Raw genomic sequence first — 20,676 nt, 5'->3', positions numbered from 1 at the left:
TGTAAAGAATGTCATGCAGCATGGAGATCTTTTTAGCTGCACCATCTTTGTTGTGGACAGAACTATTCTTCAGCCTTTTAAAACCTGAACAGTGTAACTCATTCTCCAGACAAGTTGGCTTTTGACATGAGAAACACATTTCCCCAGTCTGGAGATCTTGGATCCCTCTCATTGCTGTGCTCTAGCTGTTTTTTTGTGGGGGCAAGGGTAGGGAGGTGCTAAGATCGGTATTAAACGGTGGTCCACAAAGGTGGATTGGGCATTAGAGTGGAGGGGCTATCCACTGCCAATTAGAAAAGAAAAGGTTACTGCTTAAGGGTTTTTTATTTATTTATTTTATTTATTTATTTCTGTATTTATTTATTCCTTTTAATTGCTGTTCTTTTGTACCCTACTGCATAATATTTGGACCCTAAGCATCCTTTTGGCCTATACAAAGGCTGTTATACAAGGCAGCATAAGAGGAGTTTTTGGAAGTTATTATGTAGAATCTTCATGACTGGAATGGTTACGCATCTTGTCCTTGCCTTTAACTTGAAACCTTTCTGTAGATTGTGATTTCAGAGTGTCTTGTGAAATGTTACTCATTTGCTCCCCAGGACCGAGCCCAGAATCTTAATGAGCGACGGACAAGTACAACCACCCTCACAGTGGACGTGCTCGATGGGGACGACTTGGGACCGATGTTTCTTCCTTGTGTCTTGGTGAATAATACCCGTGACTGTAGACCTCTCACCTACCAAGCGAGCTTGCCAGAACTGACTGATCCTGTAAGTCCTCTTGCTTTTTTATTTTGAGTTTCAAATGTTTGTTTCGTAAGCAGCTGTCATCTTTTTCTGCGGACACAATTGAGAACTGTATCTGGAAGGGTCATGCATGCTTTAATGACAGGTTCTATGTGCTAAAGAGGACAAAACTGGGGTAAAATATATGTAGGAATAGATGGTGAAAATCTAACTTTGATACAGTGGCAAACTGCTCGCTCGCTACAGGGGCTGAATCTGACTGAAGCTCGGTATAGTTACCAAGCTGCTTTCCCTGATCTGTCCATACTCCGCTCTTGAAATATTCTAAAGAAGCACTTCTGAGCAGAGACTCGACATGCTGCTCTATTCAGGATTGTTCCAGACCTTAGGAGAAAGATTCTGGGGGGAGAAGGCAATAGTTACTTGTTCCTGAGAAGATTATTTGTCATTATATCTGGTTGCAAACTAGACACACTAAAAAATGATGTGTGTTTATCCCATGTATCTGCTTGTGCTAAGAATGTCAGTTAATACATTGGTTAGGATAAAGGTCATTAATTTCCCACTGGAAACTTTCCCAGTGAGTCACAAAAAGAAGAGGTGAGAGCTGTGTCAAATCCTGATGCAAGATGGTGCTAATTCCGCCTCGCTACAGAAGAGCTGATGCTTCGTGTGATGGAGGTGTGCATCTTTGTGATGCGAGAAATTCTTTTCAGTTGGAAAATTTGTTTTATGCGAGTTTCTTAACTGATAGTTATTTTTGTCCTTAGATTCATGTGCTTAAGAATACAGAAAGGAAGAACCAGTAGAATCACTGGGCTCATCCCCACCCCAGTCAACACTGACCTTAGGATAACGTTAACTGTTGAATGCCCTTGGTTATTGCAGGATGCTATCCTCCTTCCTCTGGTCAGGAGCCAGGGGAGGTTGGGGCTGTAAATGTGGAGGCCCCTGCTCTTCTCTGCCTTACTCGTCTTGCTGTCCTGAGGTTCCTGTTCTTCTCTGCCTTCCTTCTCTTGCTGTCCTGCACCATGCAGACTTCTTCCATTCCATGAGTTATGGCTTCCTGCTGCCTCTGGCCTCGAGTCCTGCTGCAGATGTGCTTGAGCAGGGACACTAAGCACTGCAGCCACCCTGCTTGGTTGACTCAGATGATGCCCTTAGGAAGTTTCTAAATCTCTCACAGGATTTTTAATCCATTTTAGGACCAGCTGAAATTGGCTCTAATGCATGTCAGCTCATCAGTTGTTTCCAGTACAGGTAACCCGTACAGGTTAATGGTACAGGATGTGGTTTAATTGCCAGTGCAGTCTGAAGCAGGTGAGACAAGGCTCATTGTAATCATGATGTGCAATTAGCATGCTTTCTTGATTAGGGAGGGCTCGAACAAGTTTCAGGGAGGTGATAATAGTTTCAGGTCAGTCTGGAACCCTTAGCAAACTGGATTGTGTCTTACAGTGCACGTGCACCTGTACAGGTGGTTGTTTCTCTGTGCTGGAGAAACTCTTCCTCACAGCTGCATCCTTATTTGTCAGGAGTCTTGGTACTCAGCTTGTACAGCAGAAAATGAGCTGGGAAAGGGAAGGGGATAAACATTCCGTATTTAACCTTATTATACTGATTTACATTTCTCCTTTCACTTCTACACCTTGATATTTGATAAACCTTTCTAATTGCATTGACTGATTTTGACTTTGTGAATGAATGCGTTTGCTTTCAACTCCACATCACTGTGGCTTGGGCATAGTGTCATCTTAAGGTAGCTGGGCAACCACACGTTATTCCCCAGCTCAATATGTGGCCTCATCAGGGTTAGTAGGGTACCCAACCTATGCAGAGAATGACAGTGACCCCATTTTATCTGCACAGATTTGATAGAGTTCCCAGTACAGAGGCAGGTGAGGCAGTAATTGTGAATAACTGGTGTTTGGTTATTGCTTGTTTATTAAATCTAGTTATCTTGAGGTAAAATACAGGTCAGATAATTTTCCTGGTACAGCTCTCACAGATGGAAGGAACCCAGCTCCGTCTCCGTTCTCCTCTTGCTGTGGTTGGCCACATGCTGGGTGCTAGAAGACAAAGCAGTGCCTGCCAAGGAGGCAAGGAAAAATCTGACTAGTGATTAGTTTCCAAGTTGCAAAATACATTCATTTAATTTCACAAGGTACAATCTGTTCAGGTGTCAGCTTTTTTGTTTGCTTTCTGGCTGTTTTGTGTCAAACTGCACCTTGAGAAATCTGATCTATGAAACGAGAAACTGGTTCTGTTGATAAAAATACCTGCTATTTGCTGTTTATCTATTTGTAGTGCTGCAGCTGTTTGGATAAATGTAAGTGGAAGATGGATGTTTGTACTCAAAGTTTTACCTTGGTACCTCAAATATTTACTTGACTTGTAAATTATAATGCATTTAGACAATAAAGACAATAAATAAAATACTCAGCTAATAAAACAGGTATTGCATTTGTCCTGCAAGAGTGTGATAAGGCGCAGAGAGGCCTGAGCTGTCTGCAGTAGCTAGCGGCTGGCAGTGGACTGACGAGGTGCTCTGCTGTGGCGAAGCAGCCTGAGCAGGGGAGCTCATTCAGAAATAGGTTGGAGATTTCAGCATGATGTGAAATTGTTGCCTTGCACATGGTAGACATGACCTGTATGAGTCCATAATGATCCAAGACTTCACCTACAATGTCAGGTTGTACAAAAGCTGGCAGTGGCCCATATACTTCTCAGAAAGATTTATATGGAGTTAATTTGCACTAGCTCTTTTTTAAAAAAGATGAGAATTTACTACACTGTCAGTTTTGAGTCTTTGGCAAGTATAGCAAATAGAAGAGAATTCTGCTCGCTGTGCTTTTTTAATAGTAGCCACTATGTAGGATAAAGGGCTGTTTTTGTCCAGCAACATCATTTATTTTTTCAATTGCTTTTTATATTTTTTACAATGAACACGAGAAGGAATATTAATGAATCTTGAACAAAGAGGGTCAAAGTATGAATTATTCAAAAGCAGTAGCTTGAAAATAAGTTGTGCTTTGCAAGATGTCTACTCAGCTGACCCCTAAAATGAAGCATTTATAAGTAAATCATTTAGTGTAACTGGTAAGTACTTTTTTTCAGTTTTAGAAGATCAGTTGTCTCTAGTTGGCCTCTAACCATGACTTTACTGAGGTAAATGTAGCGTTTTCTTTCCAAACTTCTTCCCTTTAGAAGCTCCAAAGCAGTTTGATGCATGGCAGCAAAGAATCCATACAGCACGTGCTTTGTTTATGGTCTTTGGCTGGCAGAAATGGAAGAGAACAGCGAAATTAATGGGTCTCTTCATTACCAGAGGAACAGCTTTTCCTTAGAAACAGTACCACGGTTTACATTGTGCCTTGTGAGAGTTGGTCTGACTCATGGCAGTATTAATAATATTATTAGGCCTGCTCCAAGCTGTGTGGAGCACTATATAATTAGTGTTTATGCACTTGTAAAAACCTGTTTTGCATTTCTGCTATTTGCACGAGACTGTTCAAGTTGTCCCAAAGCTCTTATGTACTAAGCCAGAGGTTTTCTAATGGTCCTCCCTGGGTGTGTGCGTAGATTAACATGTTATGGCAATACCCAAGTCAGTTGGGTGCTGCTTGTTAACCAGCTGAGCTTGGCCACAGGATGGGACCTTTGTCATTGCTGGGTGCCTGGTTTTGAGATTGTCACTGTCTGCAGCACCATCACCAGTGATCTGCTGTAATTAATTGCCATGATAGCCTCATTAGGGCTGTGGCTGCAGCTAAGGTAACAGAAACACCAGTGGCTGTTGTGGAGTGGTTGTGAGGTGCTCTTGCAGCTTTGTAGAGGAGGCAGAAACGAATTTCTGACTTAGTGAGAGCACGTTAGCCTTTCTTCATGCTTCATCCGGCAGTAGGTGAGCGGTGAGAGCTGAACTGCTTCGCTGCTGCTGAAGCCCAAAGCCAAAGCTAACTGAGCAGCCTGCAGCTCACTCCTGTGACATCCCACTTGTCACATCTCGGTCAGAAGTTCCCAGAGAGGGAAAAGAGTTTTGACTCTTATAAAAATCATTGCAGGTTGCTTATCTTGCAGAAAAGACATCAAAGCCCATGATAAGACAGCATTCAAAGTCATTGTCTGAAGTTGTCTCATAACTCATATGCAAGTTCTTTGCCTTAACTTCCTTCAGGAGAATGCTAACTTACAACTTCAGTGACACAGTGACTTTAAAATGAGCTAGCACAAACCTTTCAAAAAGTAAAGTTCCACAAGCCAAGTATATTGCCTTATAACAAAAAGTAAAGCAGCATCTCTCTATGGTGGATGAATGGATATGGGTATGAACCTCCTGCTTAATTGGTCCAAATACTACTCTGTTTGTCCTAATTGTTACTGTTCCACTTTTTCTCCAGGAGTTAATTTACTGTTGTTAGTTAAATATCAGTTTCTGAGAAAACTGTTTTGTTTTGCTACGTTGTTTTATATTTGCCTCTGTTTTTTTTTTTTGTGTGTGTGATCAAATCTAGTAATTCTTTCTGTCATTGTCTCAGGAAGACTTCAGCAAATAAGCATTAGTAAGCAACAGTATAGTGAAGTCATAAAATTTAGTTAAAAAAATACAACATCAAGAGTGTCTCATGAAACTGGAGGGATACTTTCTTCTGCCTCTTCCTCCTTCAGTCTTTTCCTGATATGCTTGCTTTGTGAAGGTTTTGTCCGTTTCTGTGCTAAGAAGTTTTCCATCATCATGCAAAGAAGGAAAGCCAATTAGCAGTGAAGTATAGATCAGGTTGATTTAATCAGCTTCTGGGCTGGTTTTGCAACAAACTGATTCATTATCAGGTTCTGTAGGATAATTATCAGTCCACGTGAAACTCATGTACTCAATGACACCTATGAGGCTTTCTTTGCACTGATTCAAGATTCAGCACTTTAAACAGCTAGCTGCCTTATGGATCATCACTTATTAATGCACTACTTTTGTAACTTTCTCTACAGAAAGTATTTATTTTTATAGTAATTATGCTCAGAGTCCTTAGGAGTTGAAAGCGGACCTCACAAAGTCTGTGGGCTCAGCTACCCTGTGGAGCAATGAGGCTTGAGGAGTGGTCCTCTGAGCAGAGGACCTCTAGATGAAAGCCTGAAAAAAAAAAATCCTCCAAATAACAGTGCACTCGAGGGGGAAAAAATAGATGTTGAAGAGCAGGATGTGCCCTTAGAAGCCCTCAAGGTTTTATTAGCAAGAGGAACCTCTTCAGTTTGATTTGTTTGTATTCAGGAAAGAAAACTGAATGTTTAGGAAGTGGGATTGTAATCCTGCTGAGTAAAGCCTCGCTTGATCAGCACCATGTGGGGTCCTGTAACCCATAGTTTTGAAACTGTGGAAACTGACTTTTGATGGTAAGGTCAAACAGTTTTGCTCTACTGTCACAGAAATGGAGAGTTTGGGATTTTTTTTTTTCCCCATTGCAAAATTAGGTGGGTTTGGTTTTGAATATTTCATGTGAAGGGAAAGAAATTAATTGACTTTCATATATGGAAAGCAAAATAAACCATCAACATTAGCATGCCCTGTTGATTCCTAACATTCAGAATTGTAACTATGAAGTAAATGCATCAAAACTTAAGCATATTTTGACAGAACACGCAAGTACATCTTACTCGGGATCATGAACCACTTGAGGAGTTCCAAGTTAGCATTGAGGACGTGTTTTGCATCAGACCAATAGTTATGTCAAAAATGTCAGGTGCGTTTTAAAACTTGCCTTTTATCTTTTCAATTCTTGCTTTAATTCTAGAGCCAATCACTTATTTTTTTCTCCAGGCCATTTCCCATTCTCCTGCAGCACTCTAGCCCAGCATCATACAGTGGCATACACTAGCAGCTGCAGTAAAATAACTTAGGTGCATGGCCATTTGGCAGTTAATTGCATTTATTGCTAGGGTAATTTGGGACTGCCCCTTGACAGTACCTTCTGGGCCCCATAACCTATTGCAGTTGGGAGACCAAGAGACAGGGAGGAATCGGGTTATTCTGCGGGTGGGAGAAATGGAAACGCTGCCAGAGGGAGCTGAGGTCACAGCAGTACGGGAAGGGCTAGTTTTATTTCAGCAGAGAAGGAAAAAAGGAGTGTGGAGAACAGAAATCATTTCATGAGTGGGTGGGAACACAGGACACCTCTGTAAGTAACCAGGCTTAATTGGTCTGTACAAATCAGTTCTACGCTTATTACTGATAGCTAATTAGCATTGCAAGGGTTGTGATGGGGTATTTTGCAGTACCTCTGGGTGTGTAACCATTGTTTCTAAAGTGACTTCAGTGCAACTTTTTCCTATCTGATGGTACAAATCTTAACTCCTGATACAAAGAAAATGTCCTGGAAATTTTCTCTTAGAGATTTTTTAAAATAAAACTCACTGCAAAACAGAGAAAACATGAAACATATCTAACTATATCAAGAGGTGTCTGAAACTAAAGGTTTTAAAACTTTAGTTTTAAAAGCAGCTCTTTGTCAAAGAATAAAGTTCATAAAAATATCCTATTAAATTTCTTTATTTCTGTTTTTTTCTTTTTTTTTGTTTTCTTTTCTTTTTTACTGTGGGAAACATCTACTGACAGAAGACCCATGCAAACTATGAGCAAATAACCTTCCCTGAGGTTTCAGTATAACATATAGCCTTCATAGTTCGGCACAGTAAAAAATCAGTCTGAGCTTAAATAAATGTCATAGAATCATAGAATATCCCGAGTTGGAAGGGACCCATAAGGATCATCAAGTCCAACTCCTGGCACCGCACAGGTCTGCCCAAAAGTTTAGACCATGTGACTAAGTGCACAGTCCAGTCTCTTCTTAAATTCAGACAGGCTTGGTGCAGTGACTACTTCCCTGGGGAGCCTGTTCCAGTGTGCGACCACCCTCTCAGTGAAGAACCTCTTCCTGATGTCCAGCCTAAACTTCCCCTGCCTCAGCTTAACACCGTTCCTATGGGTCCTGTCACTGGTAATAACAGAGTGTGCAGTTAAATCTACTTTAATAAAAACCTTTCAACCTATAAGGAGGCTGCCTTTTTTTCCTATGTGAAGGATAAAATCTGGTGGAAAAGCAGGAATGCTTACCCCTGATGAAGATGATTTTCTTCTTAAGTTTTCTTCTAAACATGCCTGCTGAAAGACAGTGTGTGTGCATGGGGTTGAGCTGACTCCTACCAGCAGCCAAACCACCAGGAAGCTAAACATCAGGTTAGATTGCCAGTTTTTCTTGTCAATTCAATTTTTCTTTGTTAGATATGCCACATTCAGAACTGCCAGTGTTCGTGGCTAATTTAGGAAATTGTTAGTTTCTGAACTACTTATATCTCAATGTGATGATTTTTTTTTTTTTTTATTTTTAACAAAGATTTGGAATCTTTTATTGCAACATGGTAAAAGAGGCGTGCCAGCCTTTGGCTTACTTTGTATGCGTAGCCTAATGAGCTGTGCTTATGATTTAGCTGCAAGGAGCATCAGGAAATTATTTGAGACTTATTTTGTTTCTAATTATTCCTTCCTCAGCAAAATAGATGCTCTCCAGTTGTTTGGGACTGATACTAAATGCTGTAAAGTTAGTTGTTTGCTCTGTGAAGCACTAGCACGATCCTAAGGTTGACCGTCTTGGTGCATTTGGGTGCACCTGAAGAGATGAGCTCATGGAAAACCACCCAGTGCCCCATGGTTGCTGTCTTCTGCTAGGGGTGGTATTTGCATTCCATCTTGGAGTTAGACTGTGGTTGAGCTATGTTGTCTTCTGGCAACTTTCATACTGGACTTTGAGTGTAGCTGGGGTTTGTGGCCTTCATCTGCAGGAGAGTTGCATGTTTCTCTTTCTCCTGATATTTCTGGCATGGAAAGGAGGCTTTGCATTTAGCAGAGGTAGCTCTGCAACGATGCCTGGCACAGAGACTTATGCTGAGGTTGGAAGTATGTTGGGGCACTCTTGGAAGTGTGTTGGCTGTTTGCAGAGACGCATCTTGCTGCCCAGGCTGTAGTTATGCTCTATCTCTTGCTTAAAATTTTTTGTTTTGTTTTGTTTTTTCTCTTCCATCAGTTTCTTTATCTCTTCCTATGTTAGAAACTAACCTTAGCTTTGAATACCGGTGTGCATTTTGAAGTATTCAATACATAGGAAAACAGCAATTTCCTTATTAAATGCATGTATATGCATGTTCATGTGTAACTTTAAATACCTTCACATTGCCTGAGGATCTCTTACATTTACCAATAATGAATGCTGCATTCTCTGCACCTTGTGGTTTCGGGGCTCAATAGGAATGATCAGTAAGCATGTTTAGGTTTTAAATAAATGTTTAGTGGGGAAGAACAACTTTCAACAGCTATTATTTCAAAGTTTCTACACAATCAGAATGACAACAAATGATTGAAGGTGAAAGCCTACCTTTTGTTACAGAATTCTGCAGCTGTTCCCTAATAAATGTAAGAGCTCCACATCATGGAAAATCAGGCCCCTAGAGCGTTTCAGGATTGGATGTGAACTTCTTGGTTTTAACCGTGTGCACGTTGCCCACATTTCCATATGAACTCATCGTACGTAATACCATAATTGTTTTGAATTTTCTTCATAAACACTCCTATTTCTGAGGAACTGTTAGACCAAATAGCTCTGGCACATCTTTATTTGCTGCCTGAAAGGCTTATGTACTTTCTAGTCTGAATATTATATACTCGAATATTTATTTAGAAAAGCGTGGCAATTCTTGTGTTAGACTAAAATCTCTAAGAAAGGATAATGTGCTTTCAACTGTTGAGCTGTGAGTTGAATGAGGTCCCATGTATTTAATAGCCAAAAAAGATTTGGTAGATAGTAGTGGTGTCACTTCAGACATGCTACAAGAACTAACCAGAGAAACGCAGCGAAAAGAGGGACTGTATCTTAACGTCCTTGTGTTGTTTCTTATTCAGTAAATTAGAAAAGAATCCCTCTAGTGCCTGAGGCTTTGAATAGTCCTGCTGCTGCTGCTGGCTGAAAAAAAAAGAGCAAATTGATGCATTTTTCAGTTATTAATTTTTCATTAGCAATTTAGGTAAAACGTGAGACTCAGATTAGGAATGAGAAAATGAAGATTGATTTCTGTGACAGGTATGCATTCGTTGATGTATTTTTTTTTATTGAGAAAGGCAAAGTGTTTGCTATAGGCAAGTTATTTTCAGTATAGTTGAGCAGCAGGTAGCAATTTTTCTAGTTAAATTTAAGCATAGATGCATGATGAACTGATAGGCGATCTTGAATTGTTTTGGAAGTTGGAAAGCAATTCAAAACCAATGATAAAATCCTCTCTTGGGGGTGGTTTACCGTCTGATGTTTGTGGATAAACTCTCCATGTGCATTTTTTCACTCTTTTCACGATAATTACAGCAATACAGGGGTTATCTGATTGATAATAAGTTCAAGGTAGAGGACAATGTTAAATAAGCAGTAGAGTTCACAGTAGATTTACTAATGTAAGGGTTTTTTTAATAACTTGATGCCAGTGATTTTGAATTAACTATGTAAATGAGTCTTTGAGCTAAGTCAAAATGGACAGCTTTGACAAGCTATTGATTATCTGCTAGTGCATGATAAGGAATCATAAAAGGAGTTTTAAGTCTTCTGCTATGATTTTTCTGTGTTGTTTTCGTGATTGATTGCGTATCTTCCATATGCAATCTCTCGATAAGTAGAGCCTTTTTTTTCCCCCTGAGGAAATGTCACTGAAAAGTAGTGAAGTATGAAAAGGTTAAAATAATAAAGATGTGACATTACAGGTAATTAATTTTCATGTACATGGGACTATGCCAAAGCAGTATGGCTAATTCGAAAGAGTTATCAGTAAAATTGACAGTGACTTGAAGATGGGAACATGTGAAGCTGAGAACTGCTCACTGTAATCTCTCTGAGCAGGCAGGCAAGCATTTCACTTGCTTGATATATTGATCAGGCAGGACAGTCACCGTTATGTATCTAGGGTTAACTTGTGATTTTACATATAGATGCATTTTCAGATAGAGGACAGGTAAACTTGCCTACTTTGAACTTCAATAGCAAACAAAATCAGGCTTGTCAAATGTAAAGAATGTTTAAAGAATCCAGATGTTTCAGTTATTGAAAACACTGTACTCATCATCTGATTGAGAAAGTGGAGGTTTCAGGGGAAAAAGGATCAAGTTTGACTGAAAACTGAATAGTTTTGGACAATATATACTCAAAAGTGAAACAGAAAGGAAAATAAAGGCTTAATTGCAAATAGTCTTTGAGTATTTGTATGGGTTGAGATAAACACATTCCTTATCAGAACTTGGGTTATCAAGAGACCTGTGATGCACAGTGGCTGTGGGATTCCTGGGCTGATGGTGATGTACCAGAGACCTAGTCTGGACAGGATATTTGGCTGATGGGGAAGACAGGCACATTTTCTAGGCATTTATCAAGGTGTAAAGTGAAATTTTATAGAGTTGATCTCAAGTCTGGTTCCTTTAATAATTGTGAGAAAAGGGGAATAAAATGGTAAAAAGGACTGATTTGATCATATTCATAATTTTCTTCTTCTAGCTATGGAGATTAATTGCCTGATGTTTGTCATTTTATTCAGTAAATAAATAAACGGGAACGCTGTTGGGAGAATATTGAATTCTTACAGATCTGTCAGAAACTATGAAGAAAAAGGCTTTTGACTTCTGCTTGGAAGAAATAACTGTGGAGCTGTAATTAGAAGTCATTTCCTTTCAGAAATGAAGATGATGTGCTTTGATTCAAGCTTTGGTCTGGCTGATCAGCCAAGTAAAGCAAATACATAAATGTGGAAAAGAAATCTCCAGGTTTCCTGGGTGGTTTTGATGTGCACAGTAGAACAGGTTTACTAGCATAAATCCTCTTCTCTTTGTAAGGGCAGAACCAATGCCACAGATCTGTGGGATTCATGAATTAGAAAAATTGCTAAACATCCTAGTCTTAGTTATCAGATCTTGCTATTTAATCCTTTTGTATTCTTTTTCATTCTTCAGTTCTCATTATAAAGCTTGTTAGGGAAAAAAAAATCTGCCTTAAAATACTACTTTAGTATAATGTAATTCATTTTCATGCAGCTTCCAAAAATAATTATGTGAGGACAGTAAAAAAAAAAAAAAAAAAAAAAAGTGTGATTCCTCACTTCTGTTGGATATGCCACAACCTGGCACTTAAAACAGTCTTGCTCTGTGAAACCATGAAGGGATTTCAGAGATGAAGTAACTGAGCCTTTCTCTCCTCAAAAACTCATGCTTCAGGAGAGGAAAGAGCGCCTCAGAAAGCATCGTCTCTGTCTCATTCTGAGCTCAGGCCTGTATCTTGAACATACAGTCAATTGCTTGTGTGAATTAATTGCTGAATTGGATATTTGCCATGACAAAGACACTTTCACAATATGCACTTCTGTCTTCTGTTTCATAAAACAGCGTTTGTTATGGCATGGAGTTATTGTCAAAGAGGAAGCGTGTATATTAATTTATTTGATCCTTAAATGTCGTTTAGAAAAATTTAAAGGTTTTAAATGTTGACATTTAGACAAAATACATTTACAGTGATGCCTTATCAGTGAACTTCACTTCAGAAAAATTCTCATCCGTGTCGTAACATCTCTTCTTGTAGAGATAATTATAATTTCCGTAGCTAGCCTACCCTATTAAACTGCAAACTAGTTGTTCATTAAGGGTTGTGAAAAATACTCCTCGTCAGTTTGTTGTCACAATACAGAGGGTGCAGGTTATATTGGGTGTTCAATTAATCAAGCAGTAATGCACCAATTAAGGTTCTGCAGAGGGGTGCAGGCACGCATCCTGAGTAAACTAGAGATGGGAGCAGAGGCGCTCCCTCCTGGGTGCGGAGGCCAGCTTGGAGGCTGCTGGAGGCGCGCCGAGTGCTGCTGCCCCTTGCCACCACCACCAAGGCTTGTGGCTGCTCTGCTGTCACAGCTGTGTGCCATACATAACGCACCTCGAGCTGCTTTACCTGATTTTTGGGTTATCGCAGGCCTTCTGAGGCTACCCTGGGAGTCTGCTTGGAGATGGATCTGGGTGATGCTACGAGGCAACGCAGCGTAGGCAGGGGGCAGCCCATCTTTGCCGTTACTGGTAGGGCTGTGTGCGCGTCTGCTCTGTGCTGCTAAGACTTGTGGAGAAAAACTGGATGAAATCCTAGCAGTCTAGCCTCAAGAACAGGAGGAAACTCCTTGTGAGCTGGAACGCCCTCTTCTGAAACAAGGCGACACGGCGAGTCTGCGCTCAGCTCCGCTTCGACACCTGGCAGCACGGAGTGCTCGAGTTTAAAGGCAGCTCTCGTGGCTGGACAGCCAGGAGCTTGCTTTGTAAACAGTTCCTCTCTTCATTCTGGAAGAGTAGTGGGATTTGAGGAAAAAAAATGTTCAAATCTAAGAGTAAAATTCCACTGCACTTGAAAAAGGTGTGAGGATGAACTTTATCTCATTTGGAAAAATAGAAGGGTAATACAAACGCCTGTTCACTTTGCAGCAGAATGTTTTGTTGGTAAAATAGACATTTCCTTGTGCAAATCAAGTATTTGGGCATTGCTGGTTGCATGTGTTTGTGCACATGATCTATCTACACGACTGCACAAATTTACTGAAAATTAAAGTATTTGAAATATACCCAGGAAAATTATTTTTATAGTCTTCTGTCTAAAAGTGGCATTAATGCCACTGTAAATGTCACCACTAAAGAAACATACTAACGTGCTCGTGATAATGGTGACAATCGAATTTGTATCTGTAGCTGGGCACTAAATTCCCGCCTGCAGTGATTTCTTAATAGAGCAACAAACTTCAGTAAGAAAAGGACTGTGGTGGGCATAGCTTGCATAGGGTCAGGTCTTGGGTAATTGCAGCTGGCATTCCACTGCCTGGATGAGAGTGCTCGTTTCTTTGCAGATACAGAATAAATAATCAGTAAAGGAAATGTACATGTTTCTTCACAAAGCTTAGAGTAGTGTTCCACAGTGTTTTTTTTTGTTGTTGTTGTTTGTTTGATTGTGTTTTGTTTTGTTTTGTTTTTTTAACCCCAAATTTTAGACTGCTTTATCATCCTGATGGATGGGAATGCTGCTTGGCTGGAGATTGAACACTTTGAAATTTCCTCCCTCTAGAGACTTTTAATCTTGCTTGATAATTCCTCCTGGTGACAAATGGCTCTACCAAAGCAGAGTCCTCAGCAGGAAGATACTAAATGGGTAAACATACAAAGCAATATTATTGTAATAGAATATATGCTTAGATAAATCAAAAGAAAGAAGATCTGGGTCAAATACTGACCCACTCATTTCTATGTTCACCTTTTTTGCATTTTAAGGGAATTGCTGTTTTGTTTTGCTTTAGTGTAGAGTCTAATTTTGTGTAGATTAATGCAAGATGGGTCCAACCCATGGTGCTAGTTCTTCCCCAGAGGGTTCTCCTATGTCACAGTCAGCAGCACTGCCTTAAAAATTGGTACTAGAGGGTTTTTTTCTTTTGTTCCATGAACCTGTCTGATCCTTGAGCTGTGCTGAGCTTCCAGCACCTACTGAAAGTAGCAACTGTTGACACAGGTGAAAACTATCCTTTTTTCCCCTTTGAGATAAATGTGTTTAAAGGAAAACTAAATGGGGTTAATATTTAATAGACTTTTTATTGTCATGAATTTTAGAATTTTTTAAAAGATCAGAAGTCATTATTTTAAAGTGTTACACTGATCTTTATCTTTTTTTTTTTTTTTTGGTGAATCTTTGTCGAACAGAAGTAGGTGTGTTTGTCTTGGGTTTTATAACTTAGTTTTATGCATCTGTTCTTTTGCCTTGTTCTGAATCCTGAACGGAAATAATGATGATAATGAACCTACCATCAGAAATTTGAAAGGTGTTCAAGGAAATAGGCTTCGTAGTTTGCATGGAAAAAAGTGAAATATCACAAAGGAAATGCTTATTGTTCTCTAATCACAATCATCACATTGTAACAAGCGGAACCTCCAAATTCAATTTCTGCTTTTGCCTGAATTGCACAGGAGATTATATGTGGATGCTGAGGTAGGAGGCCCACTGCATAATGCATTTCGTTTAGTCTCCAGCACGGGTTCTCTGTTGGAGACATTTCTTATAAAGCATGTCAGATACAGAAAAAGCAATTTAGTAAGCACTGTGATCAGATCCTGATGAAATTCAATTTTTTTGGACCTGCTGTTCCTGGAAGACATCATTGATAAAAATGGTCTCTATTTTCTTCTTTGTTTTGATTGATCATACTATCTTGCTGTTCTTTCAAAATATTTTACCCCTCTAAGGTGGCTTGTTTTTACAAATAAATGAAAGGAATTGTATTTTTTTGACAGCATACTTTGTTAACAACACAATCTGTCAGGATATTTGCACTCTACAGTTTTCATTTCAGTAAACTGCCTAAACATTGGACACAACAGAAAGCTAAGCACAACTACCATGGATTATGGGAACAGCCAAATAAGGCACTAAAAGCTATTTGACAATTATGGTGCTGAACTCAGAAAGCGGTTTGCTTGTTAATAGCCAATCCCCTGTCTTAGTTTTCCTTGTCAGATAATAAAGCACTTTTTGTACCTCCAGGGAAGACATGAGAGGTGAGTTCAGATATGTCAACTCCATAACTTACCACCTGCTGTTGCTTACTGAGGGTTTTTAGAAATGAAGGTAAACTTCTTAAATAGAAAAATTAGATCTATTTCAAACCATTCAATTTGCAGATCAAACCCCGTTATTATTAATTTCTGCTTACACATGTTTGAACTGGACACATTTTAATGATGATTTCATAATACTAATTTTAGTATAAACGATTAATCATTGGTAGACTGTTTTAGCACAGTACCTGTGTACCTGCGGTATTGAGAAGTGCCCTTTTGCACAAGCGCTTCAAAGCAAAGCAGGAATTATCGGGAATGCTGCTAAATGCTACTCAAATCTGGTTTTCATATTGAGCATGGATGTTTCATACAGTCTGGTTGGACTCTGCAACTTTGTCTGGTGGTAAGAAGTACTTACAGAACATAAGCCTTCAGGTGCACGGTGTTTTGAGCAGGGAGTATGGTTAGGTGAACTGGCTGCAAATGCTGGGGTTGAGGAACTTAGGTTTTGAAGGAAGTCCACTTGCGGGGGTTTCCTCTTTCTTGGGGAACGGTTTTCCAGGTGCAGAACTGAGTATAAGCACGTTAGCTCCTGTGACAGTTGTATCACAACAATTTTCTGCTGGGGATTTGTTCTCTGTTCTGTGCTTCAGCTTCACAGTGTGTTTTAAACTTATATATATATATATTTTTTTTTTTTTGGGGGGGGGGGTGATTCTCTTTTTTGCATTGGCTTTCTCTTGAGATCTTAGGTGATTTTTTTTAATTAGTTCTTACTCTTAAGAGTGTGATATTTCCCAAAGAAAACCCAAAACTAAAAAGAAAAAACAGGTGTTTGGTGTTGTGTACTGTCAGAGGGGCTCAGGATTTATGTATTCACTCTGTATTCACTCTGTATTTATGTATGTATTTGTCTCGCGTCAGCTCAGTATCTGTACACAGGAAGGCAAGAAGAGAGGGTGAATGGTGAGACCTTGCAAATCCAAGATGTGACGTGACATGACATAATCGATCTGACTAATGACAGATCTTTGGTAGTATCTCAGCTGAATATACTTTTTCAGGGTCTTTTATTTATTTATTTACTTTTGGTTGGATATCTCCATAAAGTATTTTCTGCGTTTTAACGATATGAAAGTACTTCCTGACAGATTTGTGTGCATTAGCTTTTTGTCAGAGCCCTCATTGTACTGGCAAAGCATCTGAAGCAGCAGCAAGAAACGATGTTGGAATGGTTTTGCAATTCTTCCTGCTGTTTTAGTACTGTGTGTTGGCAATAGTGGATGCATTTCCGCACAGCATGGGTATCACTTTGCTAATTTCTGATTTACAGCTTGTATTCCAGCCTTGCACGTTCTTCAAGAAAGCACACGGAGAACCGGTATAACCATAATAATTAATCAGTTCATCAGAAACTTTAATACTATAGGGGTACCTTTGAAGGGGTTAAGGATTTCAGCACAGGGTGATGCATATTGCCTTACTAGATTTTTTTTATTTTTTAATTTTTAATTTTTTATTTTTTTTATCCAGCAAAAAAGCTTCTCAGCTTCACCTACACAGGGATGAGAGTTCTGGCTTGATCTCTGAATTGATCAGCCTGGCTGTGAATATCGTGTGTGTTGAAGGCCCTGGGCTTTACCAGGAGTCAACCGGTCAGTGTGTGCCACTGGTCAGAGAGCCAGCACAACACGTGTTTGGAAATGTATGGAAACAGGTGACTTGTAGTGATCTGTCACCAGTCCAGTCACATCATCTCTGCTGTTGCTCTTCCAGAGCTGGAAGCAATTCCTGTTGGAGTGCTGTCGTTTGAACTGACACAGATCAAAATACTTAGTTGCTTCTATTAAAATCAATGTCTTTTTTAGCATCCCCCCAAGTATTAATGATAATTATCATTTGCCAAATCTGAATAAATTAGGCATGCTCTTTTCACAATTGAATATATGTTCTGCCTAGGGAAAAATGCACAGGGAAACATTTCATATTCTTCAGTATTAGGCAATGTATTGAACTCCTTACAGAAGATGCTTAACTGCGTAGCATTTGTCTTTTTTATAAACATCCTGGATACCTCTGTGGAGGAGATTGTCTATGTATATATGAGTTAGAGCTTGTAGGACAATCAAATTGGTAACACAGGGCCTACTGCAACTTCAGAAATTATTTTACAAGAATATCAATTTATTTGGTAAGACTGAGATTTAGGACAGGTTTTCACAGCTCTATTAGTAATGTATATATTAGGCAAAGGTCAGCTAAATGTGTCTGCCTAAGAAATGTCACGGCAAAGTGGCAGACTGAAATACTAATGCAAGTAAGCAGTCCTGCTCTGGGAGGTTGTTGCTCAAGGGACTGATTTATCTTATTTTGGTCAACTTGGAGCAATGCATATGTTCCGTATATTTCTTCCTCTTCTTTTTAAGCAGTCTTTGATAACTTCTGGATAACGTAGTCTCCTGTGTGAATTAGTGTGTAGAAAATACCTCCTTGTAGTTGAAAGTATATTAATATTTAAAGATGTAGCTTTTGCCCCTTCTGTAAGTGGATTTGTAGAGGGATAACTCAAAAGGTTGGGAACTCCTCCTTTTCATGTGGGTTTGTCCCTTTTCAGCAGTTGGTGATGTTTCCTCCTGCCTGCGTAGTCGCTCTCAGTGCTGTTCCCAGGAGCACCTCAGGGCCTGCACCGCTGGGCTGGCTCACCGTCTGCTGTCTTCACCTGCCCTCAGTAAGGGTTGGTAAAGGCACTTCTTGTTAATATATTACTTGCTCAAAACCAGCAATATCCAAATTTGTTAATTATTTTTTGGTTTCCTAGAACATAATCATTTTAGTTGCAATAAGGTGGAAAAAAAAAAGGTGAATATATACATATATATATCTGTACAGTAAATCTCATGGAACTTAAACTCTAAAAATGTCATTTCCATTTTCTTCCCTTTCTGTCTCATCTTCCCTAGAGGAAGAAGTCCTCCATGACCATACACAGTTGGCAAGTTTAGCTTTGTATCTCAGCTAGGCTGTGGAAAAGAGAGCAAGTGTGGATTTTAAAGTAGAGCTTTCCTCAGACCTACCTGTGAAACTCTCTAGACTTGTAACTCATAGCAAATACCAGTCAGTGCTTTGTTTTTCCTTATGTAGTACATAGTCCTTGGTACTAACAGTACCTTGAACAAGTCTGACTATTTGAATTCAGTGTATCACTGTATGTGGTACAGCATGGGTAGCTTATTGGAAACCCTGAATTGTTGTGCAGGCTTGCAGTTAGGTTCTGGTATGTCATGACTCCACTAGGTAATTATTTAGTAACAGACAGTATTGAGAGAACAGTGATAGATACAGGCAGAACTGAGTTACTGATCTGAGGGGTTTTAAGTCACATAAATGCTGTTGTTTAATACTGCATGGAGTCACCATGTCCTGGGGAGGCAGCTGAGTAAAACTACAGGTGTGCAGAGTAAGTTCAGCTCTCACTCGTATGAGGTTGAAAGAGTTACTATTGCATTAACTACAGCTGAGTATTTCTGAACGCACAACTTTAAAAATCAGGAAGATGAGCTCCAGGTGAACAAGAGAAGGTGGAAGGCTTTTGTGTTAGAAAGGTACATGACAACTGAAGTTGCTGATCTCTTGCTTGGGTTTAATTATTCTCAGCAAAAATGATGTCTTGTGGGCAGCCTGCTGGCTACAGCATAGATTATTGAATGCTGCTGCAGTCCTTTTATTTATTTTAAAATATAATTATAATTTTATTTACAAATAAATCGTTCAATAAATGGTTTGTTCCTTTTCCTCGCTATCCTTACTAAGAGGCTAAAACCCTGTTGGAAGACTGCAAGTGGAGGTTTATGGCTTATTTTGCAAGCTTTGGGACTAATCAATAACTTGCTGGTTTAAAGATCTCTTTCTACAGATTGTTTCGTGAAATTTTCAGGTAAGAAAAAACAGGGAACCTTTGCCATCTATTATTATTTTTTTATTGTGATACTCATTAACATGTTATCTCTCTTAGACATCTGTGATCTAGCCATGTGTCACTGTCTGAAATAGAGAGATCATCTGAAAGAATTTCACAGCATTACGAAGGTGTGCACACCGAAACTGAGTGGCAGGCAGAGAAGGAAAGGAGTGCCTCAGAGGTGGTGGCAGTATGTTCACTGATGAAAGCGGCAAGAGTTTGCGTGGTTAAGTGTGTTCACAGATGTATGCAGGAGAACTGCAAGCTCTCTTTCTTTCCTCTCTAGTGAAATGTGGCTTTAGCTTTTCTTCTGAATAAACGGGATTGTTTCAAGCGGACCTGGCCCTGTTATTGGTTTCTCTGATGAACAGAAACAATTTGCAGCCAAATTGTGGCTAACCACGCAGGTCAAAGAGCAAGACACAAAAAGAGCTTAGGAAATTAATACAAGCTTTGTCTTGGCGTTTAGTATAGCTGGAAAAAAAGCATTTGAATGAAAGCTTGCTGTGCCCTTTCTAGGGCTAGAAAGTATTCTAACCCTTTTGAATTTGTAATAGTAACGTCAAGTCATTTTCCAGTCCTCCTCCCTGTGACAAGAGTAGCTGCTGCTGCTTCTGGAAGTGTGTACCATTTAGTGATGGGCACAGTTTGACGACATTTGTGGATAAACACGGTGGTATCCACTGTTCATTTCACAGTAACTTACGAGGGACCTTTTGTTGAAAAGAGCTGAGGGAAAGATTCCCAGCGCTCCGTCCTCATAGCCTGCAGGCAATCGCGTCTTACCTGATTGCAGTGAAAAGGATGGTCGCTGGCACTCAGCAGCCTCCAGACAAAGCTGAGAAGATTCCTCTGTATAGGAATGCTGCGTTTTGACTTGTGGATTTCAAAGAAAGTCTGACTACCTTTGCTCATTCTCTGTTGAGGCCAAATTTCCCTAAGTATTTTGCGTGGGAGCTTGTCAAAGTTTGCTGGCAGTGTGCAGGTGCTGTATCAAAGTGCTCGCTGTTACCCAAGTACCACAGGTAGGTCCCTTGGCGGAACTGCACCAAGTTTGAGAGGCTTGAGTTCCTTTTGGGAAACAAACAGCAAAAAAGGAACAACCTGACCTTTCCCCTGTGTCTTATATTTCTTTACATGTTTACTCAGGCTGGTATATCATCTGCTAATATTTCACGGCACCAGCATCAGGCTTTGTGGTGGTATTCCCCTGGGTCACTCTGGACCTTGTGGAGTCAGTGCTGCATTTCCCCCTGCTGTTCCTTTGGCACTGACCAGCTCCGAGCCGGAAACTGCACAGCACTGCGAATTCATACGCTCCACTCTTGCCTTCCTGG

General features: G+C 39.9%; 1 protein-coding gene across 19 annotated transcripts in view; it reads left to right on the top strand.

Moving 5' to 3' along the window:
• PCDH15 (protocadherin related 15) overlaps positions 1-20,676 on the top strand; it is a 738,695-nt gene that overhangs the window by 491,205 nt on the left and 226,814 nt on the right. For 17 of the 19 annotated variants that reach the window (XM_067000244.1, XM_067000234.1, XM_067000238.1 and 14 more), the window contains one exon: positions 600-770. In XM_067000244.1, coding sequence (XP_066856345.1) covers positions 600-770 — 171 coding nt within the window. Of the gene's footprint in view, positions 1-599; positions 771-18,696; positions 19,316-20,676 lie in introns of those variants that run through there. The other 2 variants (XM_067000249.1, XM_067000247.1) reach the window with 2 other exon arrangements.

The sequence above is a fragment of the Anser cygnoides genome, chromosome 7 (assembly GCF_040182565.1).
Source record: "Anser cygnoides isolate HZ-2024a breed goose chromosome 7, Taihu_goose_T2T_genome, whole genome shotgun sequence".
Classification (NCBI taxonomy): domain Eukaryota; kingdom Metazoa; phylum Chordata; class Aves; order Anseriformes; family Anatidae; genus Anser; species Anser cygnoides.
The sequence above is the reverse complement of the archived record's forward strand: the minus strand, read 5'-3'. Positions and strand labels throughout refer to the sequence as shown.